The sequence below is a fragment of the Mugil cephalus genome, chromosome 15 (assembly GCF_022458985.1).
Source record: "Mugil cephalus isolate CIBA_MC_2020 chromosome 15, CIBA_Mcephalus_1.1, whole genome shotgun sequence".
Lineage (NCBI taxonomy): Eukaryota > Metazoa > Chordata > Actinopteri > Mugiliformes > Mugilidae > Mugil > Mugil cephalus.
This window is the reverse complement of record NC_061784.1, coordinates 7,614,916-7,637,235: the sequence shown is the minus strand read 5'-3', so window position 1 is coordinate 7,637,235 and position 22,320 is coordinate 7,614,916. Positions and strand designations below refer to the sequence as shown.

The window sequence follows — 22,320 nt, the reverse complement described above, 5'->3', positions numbered from 1 at the left end:
CATTTTCAGACCAGCTCCCGCAGACCCTTATAAATGTCACCCAGCATTATCTTAATCTTGCTGCTGGGCTACACTCAGCAAGCAATGCACGCTGAGCCTCCAGAATGACAGGCTAAGCCGCGTCTCTATGACGGCTCGCGGATTGACAATTTCATAAAGGATGGGAATATAACCCGATGACAAGATATCACTGCCCCGGGACACAGCTTTAATCATTTGATAGATCTGTCTGCAGACCTTTGTGGTGACACGCTGTGCTGGTTTGTCATCATCAGTATCTGTACAAGCCAGCACTTCAATCCAATCCCCGGACAGCAGTCACAGCCTTAATAAGGCTCGGTTACCGATTTCCACCCCCGGCACCGCGGAAGCAGCTTAGACTTCAGAAAAGTTGTTTATATCACTAGCGGCCATTAGACTGCCGCCCCAGCTTTTCTGACTGGTGCTTACTCTCCTGCAGAGGAAATGAATCAGGTAAGCTAGCTGGCACCTGCAGGTGCATTGACAACCGAGGTAATTAGAGATAACATTTAATGACTCTTAGTTAATGAAATCCATTCCTGGGAAATTGAACCCAGAGTGAGCGGGACGGAGCGAGGAAAACAAAAGAGGCAAGCGAAGACTGCCGGCGACTTTAAGCTCCTACATTAGACGCTATGCACCGTTGACACAGATGGCTCCGGGGCGAAGCCGACACAAAAGGGAAGGAAAACAAATCAGCGTCTGAAAACACAAAAAGCCACATTCTCATCAGTTGGATTTTCTTTTCAGAATGCGGCGTAGGCCTCGGGCGGGAGGGGGAAAAAACACTGCGGCTTTGGAAGGAACATGGAAAAATACACTGTAATTATCCAGTAGGTGAGAAGGCTGGAAGATTAAAAGATGAGGGACCAGCGCTGAGTCTTCAAAGAGACCCGAGGTTGCCCTGGGCTCGTTTTCAATCTTGCTGCAGAGGATGAAAAGCCAAAAGTCAGTCATTACCAAAGCTGCACATCAGCAGCTGAATTACAATGGCCTTCTCAACACCTGGTTGTTTTGAGGGATAATACCTTTGTTGTGATTAATCACAGAATAATGAACGATGATTATACTGTGTGTGAGACGCCAAGAACAATATATTGTTAAAATATATCTCAATTTCATTCTGTCACACATGTGGTATTTGCTGGTATTATTTTATGCCAGAGCCCAATATATTCACCGAATACTACTTTATATTATAACTACATGTGATAACTAGCCCCTTCATGGTCTGTGATGCTTGTCTCATATGTATATATATACTGAAGCCTAAAATCCAATAAGAATATTAAGAAGAACGTCCACAAACCCTCATACAAATGGAGACTTTTTGCACCTGCCTTTGGGCAAATATTGACTCTCATCATCCCGCAAACGAGCCCTCTCTTTCTATTTTTTTTGGAGCCGTTGCCTGTCCCAAGGTTTGGTTGCATTTGAGTGCCGGTAATCCCTCCAACAAAAACCAACCCGACTCTTTTAATCTCAACACCACCCTCCATAAAAATACCAGCGGCCCTCTCTGCTCCCCCTGCACCTGGATTCTTTTACTCGGCCTCTGCAATAGCGGCCGGCATTAGCATATGGCAGGAGGGGAGGAGGGGACGAGGGTGGCAGGAGAGAAGAAAAGGGGGGATATTTAAATGGAAATAGGGGCCAAGAGAGTGGACTATCATGCTGCAGAGAGAAAGCATATTTTGTGTACTGTTTCCCCAGTCAGGTCCTTTCATGGTGGGGGATGGAGGGTGGCCCTCTGTTGATTTAGGCCGCACAAAGGAGGCCTTAATCTTTTCAAGGGAACCAAATAGTCCGCGGAGGAGAACGTTCAAAAGGAAACCTCCCTGTCAAGCATGGCCATTGAGCGCCCCAATGGACGCCACAAATCAAGCCCTGGTATCAAAGGCCAGAATGTGGGAAATGTGTATGGAGGTCTGCATGGAGGAAAGTGCAAGGAAACACAAGGGATAGGGATAGGGATAGGGATAGGGGTGGGGGCGGTGGTACAAGGACCTATCATCAGCAATCTGCCCCATTTCTACCATAGCCCTAAAGGGGTCATAACCCCCGTCTCTGAGCTGCCCTCCTGCCCCGCATGGTACCTCCCATCCATTACAGAGGAATGTCCATTCACGCGGGGGCACCTCCATTATCCCCGAGCCACAGAAAATGGGCCTGCTTTTAACAGCAAATTAGTGACTTGATAATGAGGTCACATGTGGCGTTGGCACACCGAGGCCATAAACAGATGCCTTTCCTACTGCTCTCGCTCCATTCCCCGCAGCATCAGCACATCCTCTCCCTCCTCCTCCTCCTCCCGCTCCGGCTGCAGCGCGGTGAGTCGCGGTGCATTTCAGGACGTCACCCCACAGAGGGTCACCAAAACCGCGCGCCGCTGCGCGTCACACGAATACGGACGCGGAGGCCCACGTGACGCACGATGATGATTACTGGATACAGCGGCGGCATCACAACACATTATGGTACACAAAAAAAAAATGAATAAATAAAAATCTGTACCTTTAACTGCAACTGTGCTGAAAAATTTCTCTGAGTTGGCATCGGAAACCTAGAAAAGAGGAGAATGGAATTAAAAAATATATATATATATGACAAAAAACATCACATTAAGAACACAGAATCTGTATCAGTATTTTGTTTTCTTTCTGTCCAAACCCATTGTAGCAACATCAGGTAATAATTCACAGGAATAATTCTGCTTACATTACAATATTTTTTACAACAGTCACAAAAACTAATAAAGCAAACCGTGGTTCTGTATTCACTCTCCAAGTGTAATAAAACGCTGTTGCAATTTCCATTTCAGGCACCTTGTCATTAAGCTGTGCTGTCGCTTTTATTGACACACATTTGACCAAATGTGACCATATTTGTGGCAAGACATATTTACCATATATCGACCTCATAATGCCGAAATTCAGTCTATAATTATCTGCATAACTTGAGCATCATGACTAAAAAAACTGGACGTCAGACTGAAACAAAACAAGCGGCTCTTCACATTCACGCCACTTGATGGCACTGTTGCTCCGCCACAAAAACGGCCCCATGGTTTCTCCAAGCCTCGGCGGCACGACTCCGGCAGCATCAGCGTGTTGGAATAAAAAAGTGAAGGGATTTAAACCTGAATTATATAACAAAAGCCTAATATATTTAAAGAAAAAAAATAAGTCGTGGATAAACCGTATTTTATCCAGGACATGGAGGTGCTATATTATTATATTAGCAGGTAACTACATGTGGAGGAGACTAGAGGAGACGGAACAGCAGCCGTTGAGCCTGGTATGAGCTGACTGACTGACTGACAGCTTTCTCGGAATAAAATGAATTTCTAACAACTGGCTTTGTGGATTCGCGCCTTGGATTAATTCAATGCTAAATTCCGAACCACAAGTTTTTTTTCTTAAACCCTGACACACCGACAGCAGGGTCATATTTCCTTCTGATCTACTGACCTTAATGACGGGAATATTTAAAATCTGCATCTAGTGACAGCTTAGTTGGATGCGCACTCGTGTGCCTCATCTCGACGCACGGCTCATATTCGTTTTGCAGCAGGAGCAGAATGTCCTCATAAATTGTAATTAAAAATATCAAACAATGATAGCAGACAACTAAACTTGCATTGTTATATAATTCAGCACAAAACCATGTCATGAACCTGGTATTCATTCAACAATACAATACGGGCTCAATGTAAACAATGAAAGCGGAAGAATAAATGACAGCATAAAAGGCAGCAGGAAAATAGTTGCTACAGCAGAATTTACTGTGCGCGTTCTGCACACTATCTCATTGTGTGTCAAATAATTTTATTGGAGGCTCAGAGCCAGCGCGCATACCTTTGATGTGGCAGGGTTACTGAGAAGGCAAATAAGTCAGGATATTACTTTCTCGGTCTGGTAAATGTGGCCTCGTTTCACATTCTGCTTTTCAAATAATATAATCCACATAAGAGGCGGCGAAGTCTACTCCGTTTAAATTGAGGACAGCCATGCGCGAAGCGAGGGAAGAAGCCTTTCCAAGAAAAAAAAAAAAAAAATCCAAAGCCGTTCACAAAGCTACTGCGCCTTTTGGACAAAGGGAACCATGTGTCTCGCTACGAAGAGCTTCTGTAACAGCACGGGTGCGACTCGAGAGGAAAAAAAAAATCCCTTGATCCACCTTCCTTTCCTTGCTCGGGATGTAGTGTAGTGTGTGTGTGTGTTTTTTTTTCACGTATATTCTCCTGTCGGAAATATCCGTGAGAGGAAACAAACAGGATCCGGGAGGGTTTGTGTGTCGGTGCGCAGAGAGGGGCTGCGTCCGATGGAGCAAACCAATCCAACAAAGCGCACGGCCAGTTTCCTCTGTGGACGCAGACGGAGGCAAATCTCGCAAAGCAATGAGCGAAAATTCACAAAGTATAAGCCCGGCGTCGCTGCGTGCTCAGCTGCAAAGCCTGTCTGTCGTGCTCTCTCTGACGGATCCCGATCGTGGGCACACGAGAGCCTCTCCCCATCCGCTCCCAAGCACCAGACAAACTCCCATTCATCCAGCGACTGGCTGCTTGTGTGCTGCCGCTGCTGCCTTCACGGTCGGGTCCTCCCACTTCCTGATTTCCAGACGGACTTGGATTGAATCTCGGCAGCGCTCCTTCAGAAGATAAACACACTCGCGTTTCTGGGCTTCCGAAAAGCTTGCAGCTGGATTGCAGAGGCGCACATCGACGCGTTTACCTTTTGCGTAAATGGCGCGCAAAAGGAGAGAGAGCAGAGCCGAGCAGAGCGGAGCGGAGCAGCGCACCACGGGCAGATAAGGAGGCAGCGAGAGAGCGCGGAGAGAGAGAACAGGAGGGAAGAAGAGAAGGGAGAGAGGGAGGGGAGTGCTGGGGCAGAAAGATATTCTTTCTTTCACTCGGTACAGAGTGAGATGATGTCAGTCGCTAATGAATTCCCCAGTAGGGTGCTGCTACCGTGAGGGGAGGAAAAACAAAACGCTCCTTTATGAGCAGCATGCACCTCCTTGCAGCCCACAGGCACCGTCTTCCTGTTGAATCAACTCCCACTCCACTGGCCCGAAGGGAGGTCAGCTGGTAAAATTAAAAGCACTTTGGGTCATTCAGCCTCCAGCTTTGAGCTCTCTGCGGCCACCCTGACAGACCTTAAAACCTAAACTGGCTTCCACCCATGACACTGCAGGCATAAATCATCGCCAGCAAGCTTATAATTATATGATAACTTTACCAAACCCTGGAAAGAGTTTTTCTCCGCTCGCCTGCCCGGGGTAACAACTGAACGGCCCATACTCGGGCTCTTCCAGCGAGTCTTCAAGCTGTTTCCCAGTGTTGATGTCTATCCTGCAGATGTGAAGAGGAATCTGGAAAGATTCACACTGCAGGTCTGGAAATAATGTTTACCTGAGAAGCGCCCTTCGTTGCTGCAATCCCCGACACCCGAGTGACTGCCGATCTACTGCTGGACATTACCGAGAAAATCCTCTTAATGGTGCACACCCGCGCAAATGTATGGCTTGTGTAATGAGCATTGACGCACTGGCTGGGAGGTCAGCGGATATACAATGGAGTCACATTGCCAAAGTCTTTCCCTGCCAGCTCAGCCCAAGCAACCACAGAGCAGAAAACAGACTTAGCTCATAGCTGAGATGCTAATCCGTCCCTCGGTAACGCGACGACGAGCGTCCGCTGGCTGGAATCAGCCATATACAAACATGAAGTCATGGGAAATGGGATATAGACTTGCCCGAGACTCACAATGGCTCAACAAATCCGCCGTTAGAGTCGACACAATGGGGCTTTACTCCAAACTGCATTCTGGCTCCCAGTTCAGGCTAAAATGAAACATTTCACCTTTAGCGGAAAATAATTCATCCATATTCTCTGCGAGGCCAGCCGTGGACGTACAAAACGAAGAATGTGAAGTGCCATTGAACTGATAATTGGAACGGCCTCAGGTGGCCGGGTGAAGTCCACCCACCAGATACGGAGGATAAAGGTTTGGTCACGAAGGGCCTGGGAGAAAGAGCAGACCACGTGTTCGTCGAGCGAGAAGCTCCTGCTCAGCACACTTGTGTGTTTCACTAGACGTGCGCATTATGCACTGAACAGCTTCAACTAATGAAACGGTTGACCTCTAGCTCGCTGTCGCTCATAGCCCGGGAAAGCATCTTTGATTACTACAGCGAAAATTCTCGGCTCTACGCTGCCTGATTCATGCACCAGTAGAACACAAACGCAATAAATCACGTCTAAAATTAGCTGCTAACGTACTAAACTGTGGTTGCATGCAATTAGATCACATGCGTCCTCGTGTTTGAAGCGGTGGCTGTGATGAGGCATCCAGAGCGCGTCGTGGTTTGGCTTCAAAAGCATGACATGGCTGTCTTCAAGATATGTATGTACACGTCTGCCAATGACAGAAAATGGCTACCGGTCCTTTCCAGGGGCCTGTGCAGCAGCCTCGGCGGCGGCAGCAGCAGCAGCGGCAGCTATGAGCGAGCTGCTGTTCTCCATTTTAAATGGTCATTATCAGATTTGAGAGCGACCACAAGTCTGTGATTACAGTCACCCCACCAAACAATCGGCAGCCAGATCTCACACTGCACATTATTTTTAATTCAAATGAAATGCTGACAGACATGAACACGCGCATTAAAATGAAAACCCCGCACGGTTAAACATGGAAGAGAGAGGGAGAGAGAGAAAAAAAAAAACGTCTGCGCAAGAGAATGAAGCGCCGAGATCAAACACAATGTCTAGATGTGTGCTGTGTATCTCAGTAATTGCTGTCTGGGCATGCAAGTTCTATCTGTAGACCATCAGCTTCACACTGACATTTTGTCATCTTTTATTCCGTTTTCTGGACGCTCATTCTCCACTTCAAAGAAACTGGAACCCCCTCCCCACCACCCCAATCCCCCAACACCACCACCCATGACCAGGGTTTAATTTTACAGGAACTCTCCTAGATTACAATCACAGGGGAACGGTTTGTCTTTATGAGCCTTCCTGCCATTACGCCACATCTACCCTCCTTTAAAATATTACTGATAAGTGTAACATGAGTGCTGGCAACGTAATATGTTAAAAGCTCTTATCGCGTTTGCCCGCTGAACTCTGTCTTTGCTTTATGGGATCTAAAAAAAAACAAAAAACAAAAACAAAAAAAAACAGGTGTACTCAAAGTGACGTTGAACAGAGTCACACGGTCAGTGGTGAACAGGAGTCACTTCAGAAGCTCTGTGTGTGATTCTGAGATATTTACAACAACACTGGCAGCTCTACACTGATCAGCCACAAAGTTGGAACCACTGGAAGGAGAGTTCAGCACGAGGTGTTGACTTGACCTTTAAAGTCACTAGATCCCAAACTGATCAAGTATCTGTGAGATGATCCACATCCTCTTCTAATATCATTGTCCCTCAGAAGACTCATGTCCATTCCCTGATGAGTCACAACTGTTTTGGAGGCACAAAGGAGACCTACACGATATTATGAAGGTGGTCATAATGTTATGTTAAGTGTTAAACTGTACTGTAAATAGCAGCCCTCTTCAAGCCCTTCAACTAAGACACTGGCGTGATTTGAACAAATGCCAACATCAGCAGGTTCACATTAACAACTGACGCAAACAATAAAAGCAGGCAAGTTTAACGGCCTGTTTGCAGAAGATGTTTTAAAAGTTCCTTGCGGAAACCGCATCACGCCAGTACACCGTAAACGCAATCACTGGCAAGCGAACAGAGGAGGCCGCCGTTCATCGCGTTCCCGTGGCTGTTTACACACAACAGTGTTACAGTTGGAGTGACCAATCCACTGCCTGACTGAAACATGCAGCTACCGTGTGCGGATCCGAGGAAATAAAACCTGTTTTACAAGGATTTTTTTTTTTTTTCAAATAAATCCTCGTCTTCTCAGGGGAAGGACTTTGGGATTAGGTCACGCCCTGTTGCTCGTTGCTTAACATCAGAAACGTCCAAATGGATCTGTGAAATATTTCTCAGTTCACACACGGAAATCCACTCCCTCCGACGGGCCAACATCTCGAGGGTAAGGGTGCCTCTTTTTTTTTTTTTTCAAATGTATTTGATAAATTACTATATATGCATGCACCGTATATTTATGTTTTCAGTTTTGTTTTGTTTTTTACAGCCGACCTTATCTCCCAGAGCCTGCACTGGTTCGTCAATGACAACTGGCTCTAATCTCTACCCCCTCCTGACAAGCAGCACTGACAAGCCCTTTCTTCCCAATTCCTCAGACACATAGCCAGACATAAATTAATGTGTCACTCATTGCCAGTGTTAATGTAGGGATGACACAAGGCTGTGCATGCAAATACACAGTCTCTCTCACACAGACACGCGCAGACAGCATTAAAAGCCGATACACAAACCGGGACACTACAACATGCCAAACGTGGAAGAAGAAAAAAAAAAGAGCTTTGGAAAAAGCTGATAGCCTTTTCTTTTCAACCGCATCAATCAAATATCCCGACAGAGAGATCGAGGGATTTGAGCACATTTGAACTTCCGCCTGCGTTTTCGCAGACCTGCTTTATTAAGTTCGCAGTGAATCTCAACCTCGCATCTTCCCCCGACTCTTATTTCAACCGGCGATTATCGGCCCAGGACGCGAGTGGAATTCTGGGAGCATTAGGGAAGACCGACGGACGCGGGGATGAAAGCGCCTATCTGGTTTTGGTCGACGAGACCTCTAAAAGCAGATCCTTTGTGTCATAATAAAGCTTCCCGAGCCAAGAGATACGAAACTCGCATCACGTCAGCCAGTTAAGCAGCGGAAAAGTATTTCTTCCGGTTGTTAAAAGCCTGTAGAGACTATGTTATCTGCTTATCTGTATCTGCTTATCTCCCCCGCGGCCCGTGAAAGCGGGCCAGGCCGAAGGAGTTCAAGATAAATGGCCTGATCAATGGCAGACATTATCTGGATCTGGTAGGCAATAATCAGATCCAGTTGACATTGCGGCCGCAGAAAGAAACTGGCCTGTCAGCGGGAACAAACCCGCTGCACCGGCCATCAGTCTAATGCCGCTGCCGTGGGACTCGCTTCGGAAAACACTGCAGACGAGAAAATTGGTTTAACCTTTCCTGCCTCAAACGCTTTGGTTACATCCCGAACGCGCCCACACCCCCCCCTCCAACGGCGCCCTGCCCGGTCGCAGGAAGAAAAGAAAAAACAAAAAAAAAAGGGAGACCTTTTTTGCCTAAATTACAGACGTTGCTGTGGAATGTGGGCTGCGGGCTGCCATGCCGTGGATAATTTCAGACCGGTCAATCACTCCCTCCCGTCCTGACGGAGAGGGGCACATGCGCCGCCCGCCTCAAGACGCCCGACAATCGACGTCGCGTGCGCCGGCACCGGCTCACCTTCAGCGTTTTCATTTAACGTCAGGGTAATTACCCATCCCCAAACTCAAAGCGAAATTATTCGAAATGCCAATTCTGTGCGCTTATTTATAGCGCCGCCACTCGGTGTTTACATGGAGATTTAATGGATTTAGAAAAAGAATTGACAGGGAAGTGGTAATTTTAATTGGAACTGTGCTGTATTTGTTTGCAATATTTACTCTCATCTCTACATCGTGTCACTGTTCTTGAATGTATTTCTGCCTTCTGCTTGTTACAAGAGTTGGAAAAAAAAAAAAAACAGCGTGAACAATGCTCGCCACACAAATTCATTTATAATCTTATTCGGCATAACTTCATGGAGCTGTGCTGACATTTGATCTCAATTACCAAAAAAGCAGGATTCTAAGCTTCCTTTAATATGACCCCAATTTTCTAAGTGAAGCTTTACGTGGAGCCATATCCCAGACAGAAACATTCCTACCAGATAACCCATGACAAAACCCCAGCTTTAATTTTTCTCCCTAATCTGCATGTCTTTATATTTGCCGAGACCCAGCAGACATCTACAACCAAAGAACTGCGGTGCTGGAACCCCCCCCCCCCCCCACGAGGCCTCGACTTAATACTAAACAAGCGCTACTGCGCTGGCAGGGATAATATTTTCCCTTTTTGTTTCTTTCTTCTCTGTGGCGCGGTGGGAGCGAGGAGACGAGGGGAGCCGGGGAGATAAAGGAGGAGGAACTGGAGGGGAAGAGAGCGGAGAAGAAAACAAAACAGGAGGAGACAGACAAGATGGGGAGGGAGAGACGGGGACGAGCGCCGAGACGAACGCCGTGGTGGAGGGCTGGGAAAAGGAGGCAAGAAAAAATGGGCCCGCTGCGTCTTTTAAAAGGGAAAGGCTACAGGAGAGCGCTGAGGAAATCACCGCTGAGGCGTCGTATAAAAACCTGCCTGACCCTGCGCGGACCCCCCTCGCGATTTGCCCGGCTGGAGGAGTGCGGCCAGAAGGATTAGGCCTTGTGAAATGCTCCGTCAAGATCATTCTGTCAGGCACCAACGGAGACAACCCCCCCCCCCGGCCCCCCCACCACACACACACCCCCGAACTCTCCAAAGCTCTCTCTGTGCTCAACAGCTATGGAGTGGGGGGCCCGATGATAGCCTCTCTAGGGGGATACGAGATGGGCCGTGCACATCAAAAGCCAGCGGGGTGACAGGCAGCAGGGAGGTCTCTGCCCTCCCCCTCCCCCCCACCTTCTCTTTCTGCCGCTGTCCTCCTCCCTCTCTATCTTATTTCAGGCCACCGGCCCGCCAGCCACTGACGGATTCTAATTGCGCGGCGCGGGGCTCGAAATAAATAAGCTCGTTGTTCTGCCTACAGTCGCCTCCGTGCTGGGAGGCTGAGCGACCGGAGGCAGAGAAACGGGAAGTTTAGAGTCATTCGAGACCAAATAATTGTCCGTGGGGCACGTCACAGGAGAGGTTAGGTATCATGACCCATCACGCTGAATTGAATAGTTTTTATTTTAGCGTGCCTCCGCTCTGCGGTTGATCTGTGCCGCGTCCCCGCAAGAGATCCGAAAGCATTTTCTCCACATAATGCCTCTATCGCCAGAAAGCCTCTATCATGTGACAGGGTGTTTTCACCTCGTCGCCCTCCTGCTGCACCCTTCATCTCCCCCCCTGTGTAACACTAGAATACGGGAGACCGGGCTGAACAAGGGGGCGACTGTGTGTGTGTGTGTCTGTGTGTGTGTGTGTGTGTGTGTGTGTGCTTGTAGACAGGAGCAATTTCATCAGTGAATCCCCTCCTATCCCCTGGTGGCGTCCCGAAAGCAGAAAAGTGAGCTGACGGTTTGTGACCTACATGTGAGGCTGGTTGCGGGCCAGGGACTGAGGCCGTGCCTGGGCTGCAGGGGGCCTGTCTGTTGACAAGAACTGGAGGCCTCTTCCACTTTGAAGCCCTGTATATTTAAATATTTCATGACCCCCTCATCTCCAGCCCCTTTTATCGGATTTGCGCTCCGGCTCGTGGCTGCCTTTCATTAATACCGCAGCGCGAGGAGTTAGTGTCGATCCGGTGCCCCCATCGTCGAGGCAGATCTGAGGAAGCCTCTCCCGCGCCCGGGCCCTTGGCACGCGCCATATCTGGAAGACGATCTCGTTAAATGCTAGTAACAATTACACCAATTACAGATAAGCCTAAGTGTGTCAAAGCCACAACATGATGTTTACAATGATTAGCATGCGGCGTTATCAGCAGGGATGGTAATCAAGGCTACTGCCTGGTGCTTCACAAGATCACAGGGCTCTTTATCTGTCACTAATGATAAAAGGCCACCGGCTGCAGACAGAGCTGAGCGGAGCTGTCATGTTCGGCTCAAGCTTACGACTCCGGTACCCAAAGTACTCCAGCGGTTGACAGAAGACTTTACAAGATGTCACATTAACGGTATAATGACATCAAATAAGAGCACATCAAAACTTTCCACACCCTCTCTGTCAGCACATGAAACACTTTCGGGATCTTTCTGAAGCGCCCGGGCTCTGCTTTTGCCGCGGCCCATCCTGATTGTGACATCCACCGAATGTGAGCGATGTGCTTTTGCAGCGGCGGAGAGGAGCGCAGCGCGGTGTGGGCCAGTAGATTTCCACGGGGGCGTGTGCTGGCCCCGGCGCGCGGCACCAGCCTAGAAATGTATCTCCAAGACTGGTGACCATGACATAAGGCCCCGCTTGTCTGTTTGTAATAGAGATGCCTTTGAGAGCGGCCAGCGTCTGCCCGCGGGAAACATTCCACGCTTTCCTCCACAAACTCTGTGCAGCCGTCGGGCTCCGGGTCCTAAATGTGCACATTGTGAGGCCGTCCCGCTGGCCGCCTGACAGCAGCACCATGGGGTTATTTGAGTGGACGCAGGCTCCCAGGGCAGAGACAGACGCCGCTCTCTCTCTCTGAAAGTGTGTGCGATACTTCGTAAATGGGTGTCTTATTTGTGTTTATTTAATTGTGTTGAGCGATCCACCGTAGAGTTTGCTTTTGATATTTGAGCGACGCCAGGCGAGGTAATAAAGTGATCAGCACACGGGCGTGGACTCGGTAATCCTTCTATATGTGTGTGTGTCGGTCAGAGCCACCTAGGGCCACCCAGGAAACAGCTCGCGCTAAGCCAAATCATCAGCGCCTGTCTCAGCCGGGCTTACCGTGCGCCGTGTTTACCAACACGGGGCTTCAACGAGATGATCTGGGACAGCTCGCCGTCTGGCCCGTTCTCTCTTTTGCGTTGACACAAACGTGCGTGGACCATAAGAGGATTTGCGCTGGCGAAAAGGCAGAGGGAGGGCGTGCCTCTTGTCCAAAGCGCCGCACACACACAGCTTGACCCCGCCTCGCATGCCTGGATGCACAGGTAAACATATACAAGCGCACACATGCGCCTGGAGGAAGCTGCGGTTTGGCCCACTGACACGGGGGTAAACAGTTTGTTGCATAATGAAGTTTCAGAGTCGGGACGGGCTGAACGGACATCGCTGCACCCTACAACAAAACAGCATAGATTTACTGCTGCATGGATTACACTGCTTAGTGTGCACGGTTTAGTATTAGTAATGCACATAAACTTTGCACCAATAACAGGCTTCGCAATATTAGGTCAAACTATTTAGTTGCTGCCTGGTCTTCTATATTCATGACTGTCTGGAGGGCATATGAAATCAGGGCTTGAAATGTCTTTTCATTGCATTTTTTTTTTGTGATGTGTTTTTATTGTGTTTTCCTTCTGAAGCCGAGAAAATAAGGTCCCGAATACAATTGTTAACAGAGGCAGCGCTGGCTGTGTTTTCTCCTGCTGTCTACTGATTAGTCTGCTCCGATGGCCACATTGTTACGTGATAACAGAGGGAGGTCGGCTGGCTGGCCCCGAGGAAGTCATTCCGAGTGAGTTCACCGACTCCCTGACCGGGGATATTAGACGAGTGTCTTTTAGTCATGCTTGATCGAGTCCAGGCGCCGACTCCTCCGAAGCTTCTGGTGTGCAGGGGAGCCTAACAGGGCCACGGAGGCCCGCGAACACCTGTCACCCACCGACGCTCCAGGCAACAATAACACCTGACACCGATCAGGCGTTCACCCACGAGGGGGTGCGGAGGGGGGCACATATACAGTACATATAAGGCATGTTTTCAAAAAAAAATTTGCTGGGGAAATGCGCGCATTTAAAATATCCACGACGTGTGTGAAAACAGGCGCACAATTAATCACACACAAACACTCGCGCACACTGTCAGCCTGCGGGAGGTGCCCTCTCGAGAGGTGACAGATGTGTCAAAACAACATATTGGTTTCGCTCCTTTTTCCCGTAGTGTTGCTTTGTTCCTTTGCCCTCAAAAAAAAAACATCAGACCTGATTTACTCTGCATACTGCTGATGCATTTTTCACGAGTTACTCCGAAAACACCATGTTCCTCGACATTAAAAAGCAATTTAGCACTCCCAGGATTAAAAGCGCATGTTAAATTGAAGGCTACACTTGGTGTGGGCATGAAAAATTGAGTGGCTCCTTATATTAACCAGGTTGAGCGCAGCACACAGCGTTTAGTTAGACGAAATGGAATCTTTTAGCATTACTAATTCATCCACGGGGGAAGCTGCGGTTGAGATGTTGTGCATGGCTCCACAGTTGAATACAAACACGCGGCTGAGGCTGTGCGGTGTCTTGTGAAAAATGGATACCAGGTGGATATCCGTCAGCAGGGATTGTTAAACGCAACCCACTTTTTGTCGTTTTCGTTTCATTTAATCCTGCGCCTCCTGCGCACGCCGCCACGAGCTGTGAACTGTCCTCGCGAACCTTTATTTAAAAAATCCACACACTGTCCACACGTTCACGCCAGCCAGCGGAAGACCGCAGCTGTTCCGAAATAGACATCACAGATCCCTTTCTAAACTCGTTTGAAGCGGAGCTGGGTGAAGACTTTTGCAAGACTTGGTTAAAATATGAATAAAGGATCTATGGGCCTGTGGGAAAAGGCAGACCAGACACCCCTGTTTAAGTTGGCACGGATTCCACAACATCCTCGAAAGGTTTCCTCTCGCCACAGTAAGAAAGCAACGGAGGAGGGCAGACATAAAGAGCAGGATGATCACTCATTTGGTGGACCATGGATCTACTTAAACATGATGATGGATGCTAATGGTGCCTATAATTACATTAATTTCTAAAATGGCGATAATTACAATTCTTTTATAGCTCTTTATCCGCAGACGATCTTGGTAATGATTGTTGGAGTGATAAACAGTGATTGTCAGTGTTTGACCTTTGAAAGCACCAAAATAACAAATGAAGCACAAGTCTCGTACTTTGGATAGCTTGTAACCATTATTCTCACCGCAGAAAAAGTGGTTTACTGATCGTTATACTGTACATAACGTCATTATATGAAGCAATCGCAATTACAGGACATCCTCATTAGACACCCAAGCGCTTTACAGGCCTTATGTTAACATGAGTGATCCAGTCACAAGCGTCCGGTATGAGTTAGCGCGTTGACACCTGCCATTAAAATACATCTCCACGTGTGTCCCCAGCCAGCATTCACTACCCGATCTCAAATTTGGGCTCTGTATGCAAATAAAAATCAACGTAATTTGGGACGCACCAGAAAATTGTAACAGCTGCCGTCTGTAATGGATCACTGCCTATATCAGGATCACAGTTTGCTGTTATTTTAGAGACTGTATTTTGTGATTTCCAGATTATAAATCGAACCCTTGAAGCTGCTATACGCAAACTAATGCCACTGCTGCCCTGTTTGCACCAGTTAAGGGAAAATCTCTGGTAATAAAGTAAAAACTCGGGTTATTTTTGAGGAAACTAAGCTCCACGTGGCTCCTTTGGATACCACATTGCAATCACGTTGCTAATTTACCACATGCCGATTCATTTTTTAAAATTTCTTTTGTACAGGAATCACACATAACAAACTCATTTGCATGGCCATGTGGACAAATGTCTATCAGTAGGCGCTCCCAAACAACAAACACATCTCCAGGACTTTTGGCTTGTCCGGTGATCACTCAAAAGAGCAACTGTGTGTTTTAGGTAGACGAGCCACTGTTACAAAACAGTAGCTTATCTACAAGTCCAGCAGATAAAGGATTCATGTTTCCTCCAACAGCTCGTGACCAACATTTCCTGCCCTTTTAGCTCTGTTTTGGTCCCTGCCACCTCAGGGGAGCTGGGATTTGTTTTGTTTTTTAACAGTAAACAGCTGCTTGGTGCGAATGGAATCAACACCACGAGGTGTGGTGAGAGGAAGTCAAAAACAGCAAGGACTTCCTGCCTCCAAACCCTTATATGCCAATCCAATCAAGCATCCGCTGGGATTTGCCAGAGCTAACTAAACTCATAGAGGCCCCACCCTGCACACCCACAGGACCCAAAAGATTTACCACAGGACAGACCCAGAGGTCTTATGTTCTGAGTGGTCAGAGATGTTTGGTGGGCTTGAACAATACTTGGCAGGTTAGGGTTAGGGTTAACTCTAACTCAAACCCTAACCCTAACCCTAAGTTTTAATGTCATAGCTGATTGGTGCCGTTCACTAGTCAGTAAATTGAGATTTTGGACCATTAGTAATCGTCCTCATTTCGAAACATAAACGACAGCCGCTGAAATACTCAACTATAATATTCGGGTATATAAAATGCAGTGTATTGCATTTTAAGATTGTTAGTAGTGTACAGAACATGGCACAGACAAAAACCTTTAATATATGTCTCATTGCGTAATTTTTGACGGCACTACATAGTGGACATATTTACATACGCAAGTCTGGACACTCAAATAAAATGGTGGACAGCAAATATAGTGAGCCACTATTAAGTAGATAGTATATAATATAATATGTACATAATACTATTTTAAGGATAGTAATATTTTAATGGTAATTAAAGGGTATATGCATCCGGTCAATAACACTGGAAATCTGTGCAGAAAGTGAATCAGTTGCAGGCTTGACATCCCGGTCCGCCCTCCCTCCATTCAGCGCTGTAATGTTGGCCTGACTCCCCCGTCACATGGCATAGATTACGCCCGTATTACACCAAATGCCTTATAATGCAATCAAGCAGCTTTGAAGCTCTGCGATTCTCCAGTGCCTGCTGTAATGAGGGGAAAATGAAACCATTCCCTCAGCGTCTGACTAACCTTCTGATGAGACCTTCATCGGAAACAGACAGACGGACATGGATAGCACATTTAAAATGAACTCATCCATCTTCAGGCACGAGCCCAACACGCTGAAGGGGCAGAACAGCACTTTTGGACTCATGGCACCACCTATGGGTGTTTGTGCACAAGTGTTTGCAAGCACATTAGGCACGCTGAATTAATCCAGGTAGGAGATTATGCAAATGTGTTAACTTCTTTGTCATTACTGAGATTTATGTAAAGTGGACTGCAGCAACACAGAGTCTTGCTCATAAATGCAGCTAAATATCTCCACGCTAATAAAATGGCGATTAAAGAGCAAAATCCTACTTAATATTATTTAAAGGCAGCAGAAATATATAATGCTTGGATCTGTTTTTCTACTATAGCCGCGGTTAGCAAGTAACCAACCAGTTAGCTACTGTTATTGTATTCTACACACATTACAAATAACCCAGAAGGGAGTCACAGAAACCACAGAAACTAATCCATTAACGCAGTTTAACACATTGCATGGGTAGGAAGATGTTTGTACATTTGTAACATATTCAATGTGCTGCTGAGAGAGAGATTACACATCGTCTTGATGAACTGGTGTAACTCCCACCATCTGGTTTTTACACAACTCTCCCATTCTCCTCCTTAATGCAACACAATCAGTCGCGTACAAAACTCTGCCTATCCAAACAAGACTCTCTTTATTACATGAACCAAGTGGAAGCCACCACTTTCAAACTGCCTTTGCCTGTTATTTGAACCACTCTGGGACTGCAGACGTATCTCCTGCGCAATAAGCGCGGAGGTGGGCACTTCACATGGAGTTCTGATGTTTGAAAGAAATGGGCTGCAGCTGGATTATAGGACACGTTGAGGCGAGTCTCAGAGAGCCTCTGTATGCATGAACAACGTCCTTTTGGCTGATGGTCGGGGATCGGGGCAAGAGGTGACGTGGGCTGCGTCAGGCCGCTCAAAGTCAAATGTTATAAAGTTGAAATAAATGTGAGAAAGACAGGCTGTGTGAGGCCTACAGGTGTCTTCTTCTCCTGCATGCTAACGGAGAAAAGGTGGTAAGCAGTGGTGTTGTCAACCATAAGCAATGAACACGGCGCAGAAGTAGCATGTCTGTAGTATGAATTCAAATGTTGTCATCACAGACATGTTTTGTGGCTTATCATATTAATGCGGTATCATCTCTGTCTGTTAGTGTGCTATCTGCGAAGGCTGCATGCAAATTTTAAATAGAAACAAAAATTTCGGGTGCTGCTCTCAACACGATGGGACGCGATGCCAACTGGCAGCTGGTGAGGTCATTTATTCTTTAGAACACATTCACCACAGAACCAGCTCTTACACACCCAGCCTCGTGCATCACCTCCTAAACATTGTGCTGTTGTTTATATTCCTTGCAAATCCACATTGTAATGTCTTATACTGTATGGATGCATCTAGTATTGCCTCATTTTGTTTTCATTGCTATATTGCAGGTTGTGTTGTGCTCGACTCCGACCTCTTAGTCCAGATCCCTGCAGGATAAAAACGCCACGTGGCCTGATACCCCCCCCCCCCACTCAGCTGAGATAGCTATCACTGCTGCTAATGCAGCCACACGGTGTGATACCTCATTCAACCACACAAACATACAGTACACACAGCTACGCCGAACACGAATTCGCCTGCACTTCCCTGATCTCATCTTCTGCTTTAATGAAAACCAGGTAGATACAAGAGCCTGGTCCAGTCACATCAGCAGCCTATCTGCACTGAGCCACGACCCCCTGTTCCCCTCTCTTCTTCCTGAAACACGCTGCCTGTCTATTTCTTTCTTTCTTTCTCAGTCAAAGATTTATGGCCGCCGGTCGACGGCAGCTCCTGTGTCATTTCCAACAATTGCTAACTTGTGATAATTTTGCTGACAGCTGACAGGAGGCGACCTCAGGGAAGAGGAATTTGTGCAGCGAAGAGCAAGGAGGATGCTAGCTGCCTGCTACACAAAAAGCCGAGAACAAAGCTGGCACCGTGCCTTGGACAAAATGCAAATATTTGATCTCAAATTTCCAATGAAAGCAAACCGCTCTATATCTGTCAGAACAAAACCGACATTACCCAGGTCTCAATGCAAAAGAAACCCAACCAACAAATGAAAACTAAGGACAGGAGAACATAAAGGCTCTAACGCAGGCATGTCAAACAAACGGCCCGCGGGCCGGACCCGGCCTGTTGGGTCATTTAATCCGGCCCAGCATAAATTTCTGAGTATGTCAAAAAAAGAAGCGAGTCTCTAGCTAATTTCTATTAAAAGTTGTGATTTTTTAAAATAAATACAAAACAAATGCTCCCTCCGGCCGCTAGAGGGCAGTAAATGTGTAAAAGCGCTCACGTTAAGCATGCGGCACTGACACGAGTTAGTCACAGGAAATAAACATTCGCAACATGATGTGTCCAAGTAAAAATAAACCGGCAATCTTGCTTCACCATTCACCCTCTAAACAAGTTATCGGTCAACACACCCTTCCCAAAATGGTACTGTCAAAAAAAAAAGAAGAGTGGACACGGAGTGCAGAGTTTTCCAGGAGAAATGGACCGAGAAGTATTTATTCACAGAAGTGAATGCAAAACCAGTGTGCTTGGTATGTAATCAGCAAGTTGCAGTGTTCAAAGAGTTTAATATTCGGCGCCACTCATCATAAAGACAAGTATGTCATATTAAAGACAATTAAAATTATGCAGTATATTCTCAACTTCAGTAGGCCCAGCCTAGTAGTTTGATCTGATGTAGTCTAATCCTATTGCCCATGCACTGCTATAACTTTTTTATTTATTTTATTTTATTTTGTATTTCTTTTTTATTTATTTCAAAGCAGTATGACAATTAAGGCGAAAATATTTTTTTTATAGCTCTCACTTGAGTTTGTTTAGTGTGGTGAGTTGGTTCAGGTGTAAAACGGCATTCACTCAACTGTTAAAATAAACCAGTTGTGAACACATTCACGGCCAAACATGAAAAATAATTTTTTTCCCATTGTTTTTGAATAAATGTGTTGTGCTTAGAAAAGATCCCTTGTCATCCGTGATTATAATATGTAGGGTAGGCTACAAATGTAGGCTGAATGATAAAGCATAGTACTGAAAAACAAAGCTAAATATTTGGAGTTGACATTCTTTTACTGATCCGGCCCACCTGAGAACAGAAAGTCTGGATCTGGCCCCAGAGCCAAACTGAGTTTGACATGCCTGCTCTAACGTGTATTGTATAAAACTACAAAATGGTATATGCGTACAAATAAGATCATACATACGATGCCCTGTATTAACATATTCATTCAAGGTGTACTTAGTCATCGTAATCATTATATTTTGACCTGGTAAACTATCTTGTGATGTTTAAATGTTAGCTTAGCACTTTTTACTGCAGTGACACATGTGCACACCCTCGATCACGTCTCAGTGGCCAGACAAGCACAGAAAAGGCCACAAACAGCCTCCTACAAACCATCTGCTCAGATACCTTTTCTGCTGGATTGTTGTCATTTCAGCAAAAGTATCTGATGCTCGATTAGTCCAAGATGAGCTGCGGCGTTTGACGCACACAGTCCCTCAGCGGCGTAATTACACAGCGGTGTCGACACACCAGTGCACAGGTATAAATGCTTAGATCACCATTGGCAGTTATTGCGGTTTTGATGAAATTAATGATCAGAAACCAGGACAGGATGTGACTAACATGATTCATAATGACGTGGGTTCAAGCTCTGTTGTTTCAGATACACCCTAGTGTGTTTCCACTTGTAACATGTCGAAAATGTCTAATGTGGAAAAAAGTGTCTCGTGCTTTTGGGTCATAATAAAGCTGTGTAGTCTAAGTCATCATGCTAAACGGCTCTAAAGATTACATTCAGTGCGTTTACATGCAGAGCTTAATCGAGCTATGCTCAAAATTCGACTTTCTCACTACAGTCCTTGTCCCAGTTCACATGCAGTGGAAGAAAATCGAATGACTGTTCTCCTCCTCCACACTAGGTGGCGATACGTGTCTTTTCGGGTTAATACCACGTTAATACGGTCTGGTTTCCGGGTTGACGTATGACGCGATATAATAAACTAGAGTCGTTCATGAGGCAGACCGGCATTTCAAACAACAACCAGACGGATAATAGTACATTTTTTAATCTTGTACGTAATGTTCGCGCTACCTCTGGTGCAGGTAAGATTCGCGCTATCCCTCAGACGGCTCCGTTTCTCTTCTTCTTCTTCTTCTGTGACCGGCTTTCTTGGCCGTTTTTGTTCCGGGGTCACATGCCAGCGCAGCGGGTCGTGGAGCATGCGCACACGCATTATCCGATTGAAAACTCCGATTCGATCGCATTATCTGGGGGTCTCAAACAGATAATGAGAACTCCGATTTTAATCGGAGTAACGTCTTTACATGCACTTAAGTTCTCCTGTTATAGTCCGATTAAGACAATAATTCGTTTTATTTTTTCAAATCGTTTTTCGTTTTCTTCGTTTTTTAAACGCACTGAATGTTTAGTGATGGTATATACTAAACGATTACATGGGCTCATATATTTCTGGAGCTCTCCACTATATTTTCTGATGTTTTTTTTTTTAATTCACTTATGTAAATCTGTTTTTCTTTTACCTTGTCATCTTGATTTTTATGTTTCTGTGTTTGTTTCTTTGCTACATTGTGCTTTGTTTTGGGATCAAATGTTCTTCCGTTCCCGGTGGGTTTCACTCATCTGCACAAATTAACATGTTGCACTACTTCTTTTGTTTTTTCCTCACTGTATTTGTTTCATTGCACCTTTTTCTTTTAACACATTGATTTCCTGAATTATCACTCTGCAAATAGACAACCCAAATTAGTGTTCAGAAATCTTCACTATGTATGAAAAAGGCACGTAGAAAGCATTAAAAGTGCACCTTATAAAGTGGAATGGCTTTAGTATGAATGGGTTTGAATGAATAATTATTTTTACAATTGTTAAGAGCAATAACTCTCTATGTGGTGTTTATTTTATATTTTGATGATCATTATAGCTTCGTACCAAACCATTGGTCTCGTATACCTTACATTAATAGCAGCACTTTTCCAGGGAACTAAGAACCACTGCAGGTACTTAGTTCCAGGTGGCAGGGTTGTAAATTGAATTTGGGGGAATTAAGTGGTACTTCCTGGTGTTTTTTGTACTTGGAAGTATAGGGACTTTTGGGGTGGAGCATATAGTTCATGGTTTATTATTAATGCTCCCTCTCTTACAGTGTTGTGAAAAATAATGGTCTGACAGAACCTTTTTTAAAAAACACAACAAAGTAGAAGTTCCAGGTGTGTTGAGTGGAAATACAACTCTTCTTCTTTGGAGTTAGGTGTATGGCTAGGTGAACACTAAAGATGATTTAGAATAGCCTTGTTTTTATTAAATGAAAGATGCATTTAGCTGTGGTTTTGGACTGGAGCTAGCTAGCATCTGAACCCCAAAGATACTGTCCAACCTACCCCTGTCTCAGGGGCTGAAACAGTATGGTCACGCTGCCACTCTTAGTTCAAACTGAGCTTTAACAAACTTTACTGCTTAAGATCTGATTTATTGCAGAGACCTACTTAGCTAATACAACACACTGTGCAGACCTTGGACAGTCTGCTCCCAAATCCTCTTAATTAAGACTTAAAGCAACAGCAAGGCTTAATAGGGTTTAAAGGCTGTGAAAC

General features: G+C 46.0%; 1 protein-coding gene across 14 annotated transcripts in view; it reads right to left on the bottom strand.

Annotated features, from left to right (window-relative positions):
- auts2a (activator of transcription and developmental regulator AUTS2 a) overlaps window positions 1–22,320 on the bottom strand; it is a 297,228-nt gene that overhangs the window by 28,561 nt on the left and 246,347 nt on the right. For all 14 annotated transcript variants that reach the window (XM_047606279.1, XM_047606281.1, XM_047606277.1 and 11 more), the window contains one exon: window positions 2,536–2,584. In XM_047606279.1, the coding sequence (XP_047462235.1) occupies window positions 2,536–2,584 (49 nt within the window). The remainder of the gene's footprint in view (window positions 1–2,535; window positions 2,585–22,320) is intronic.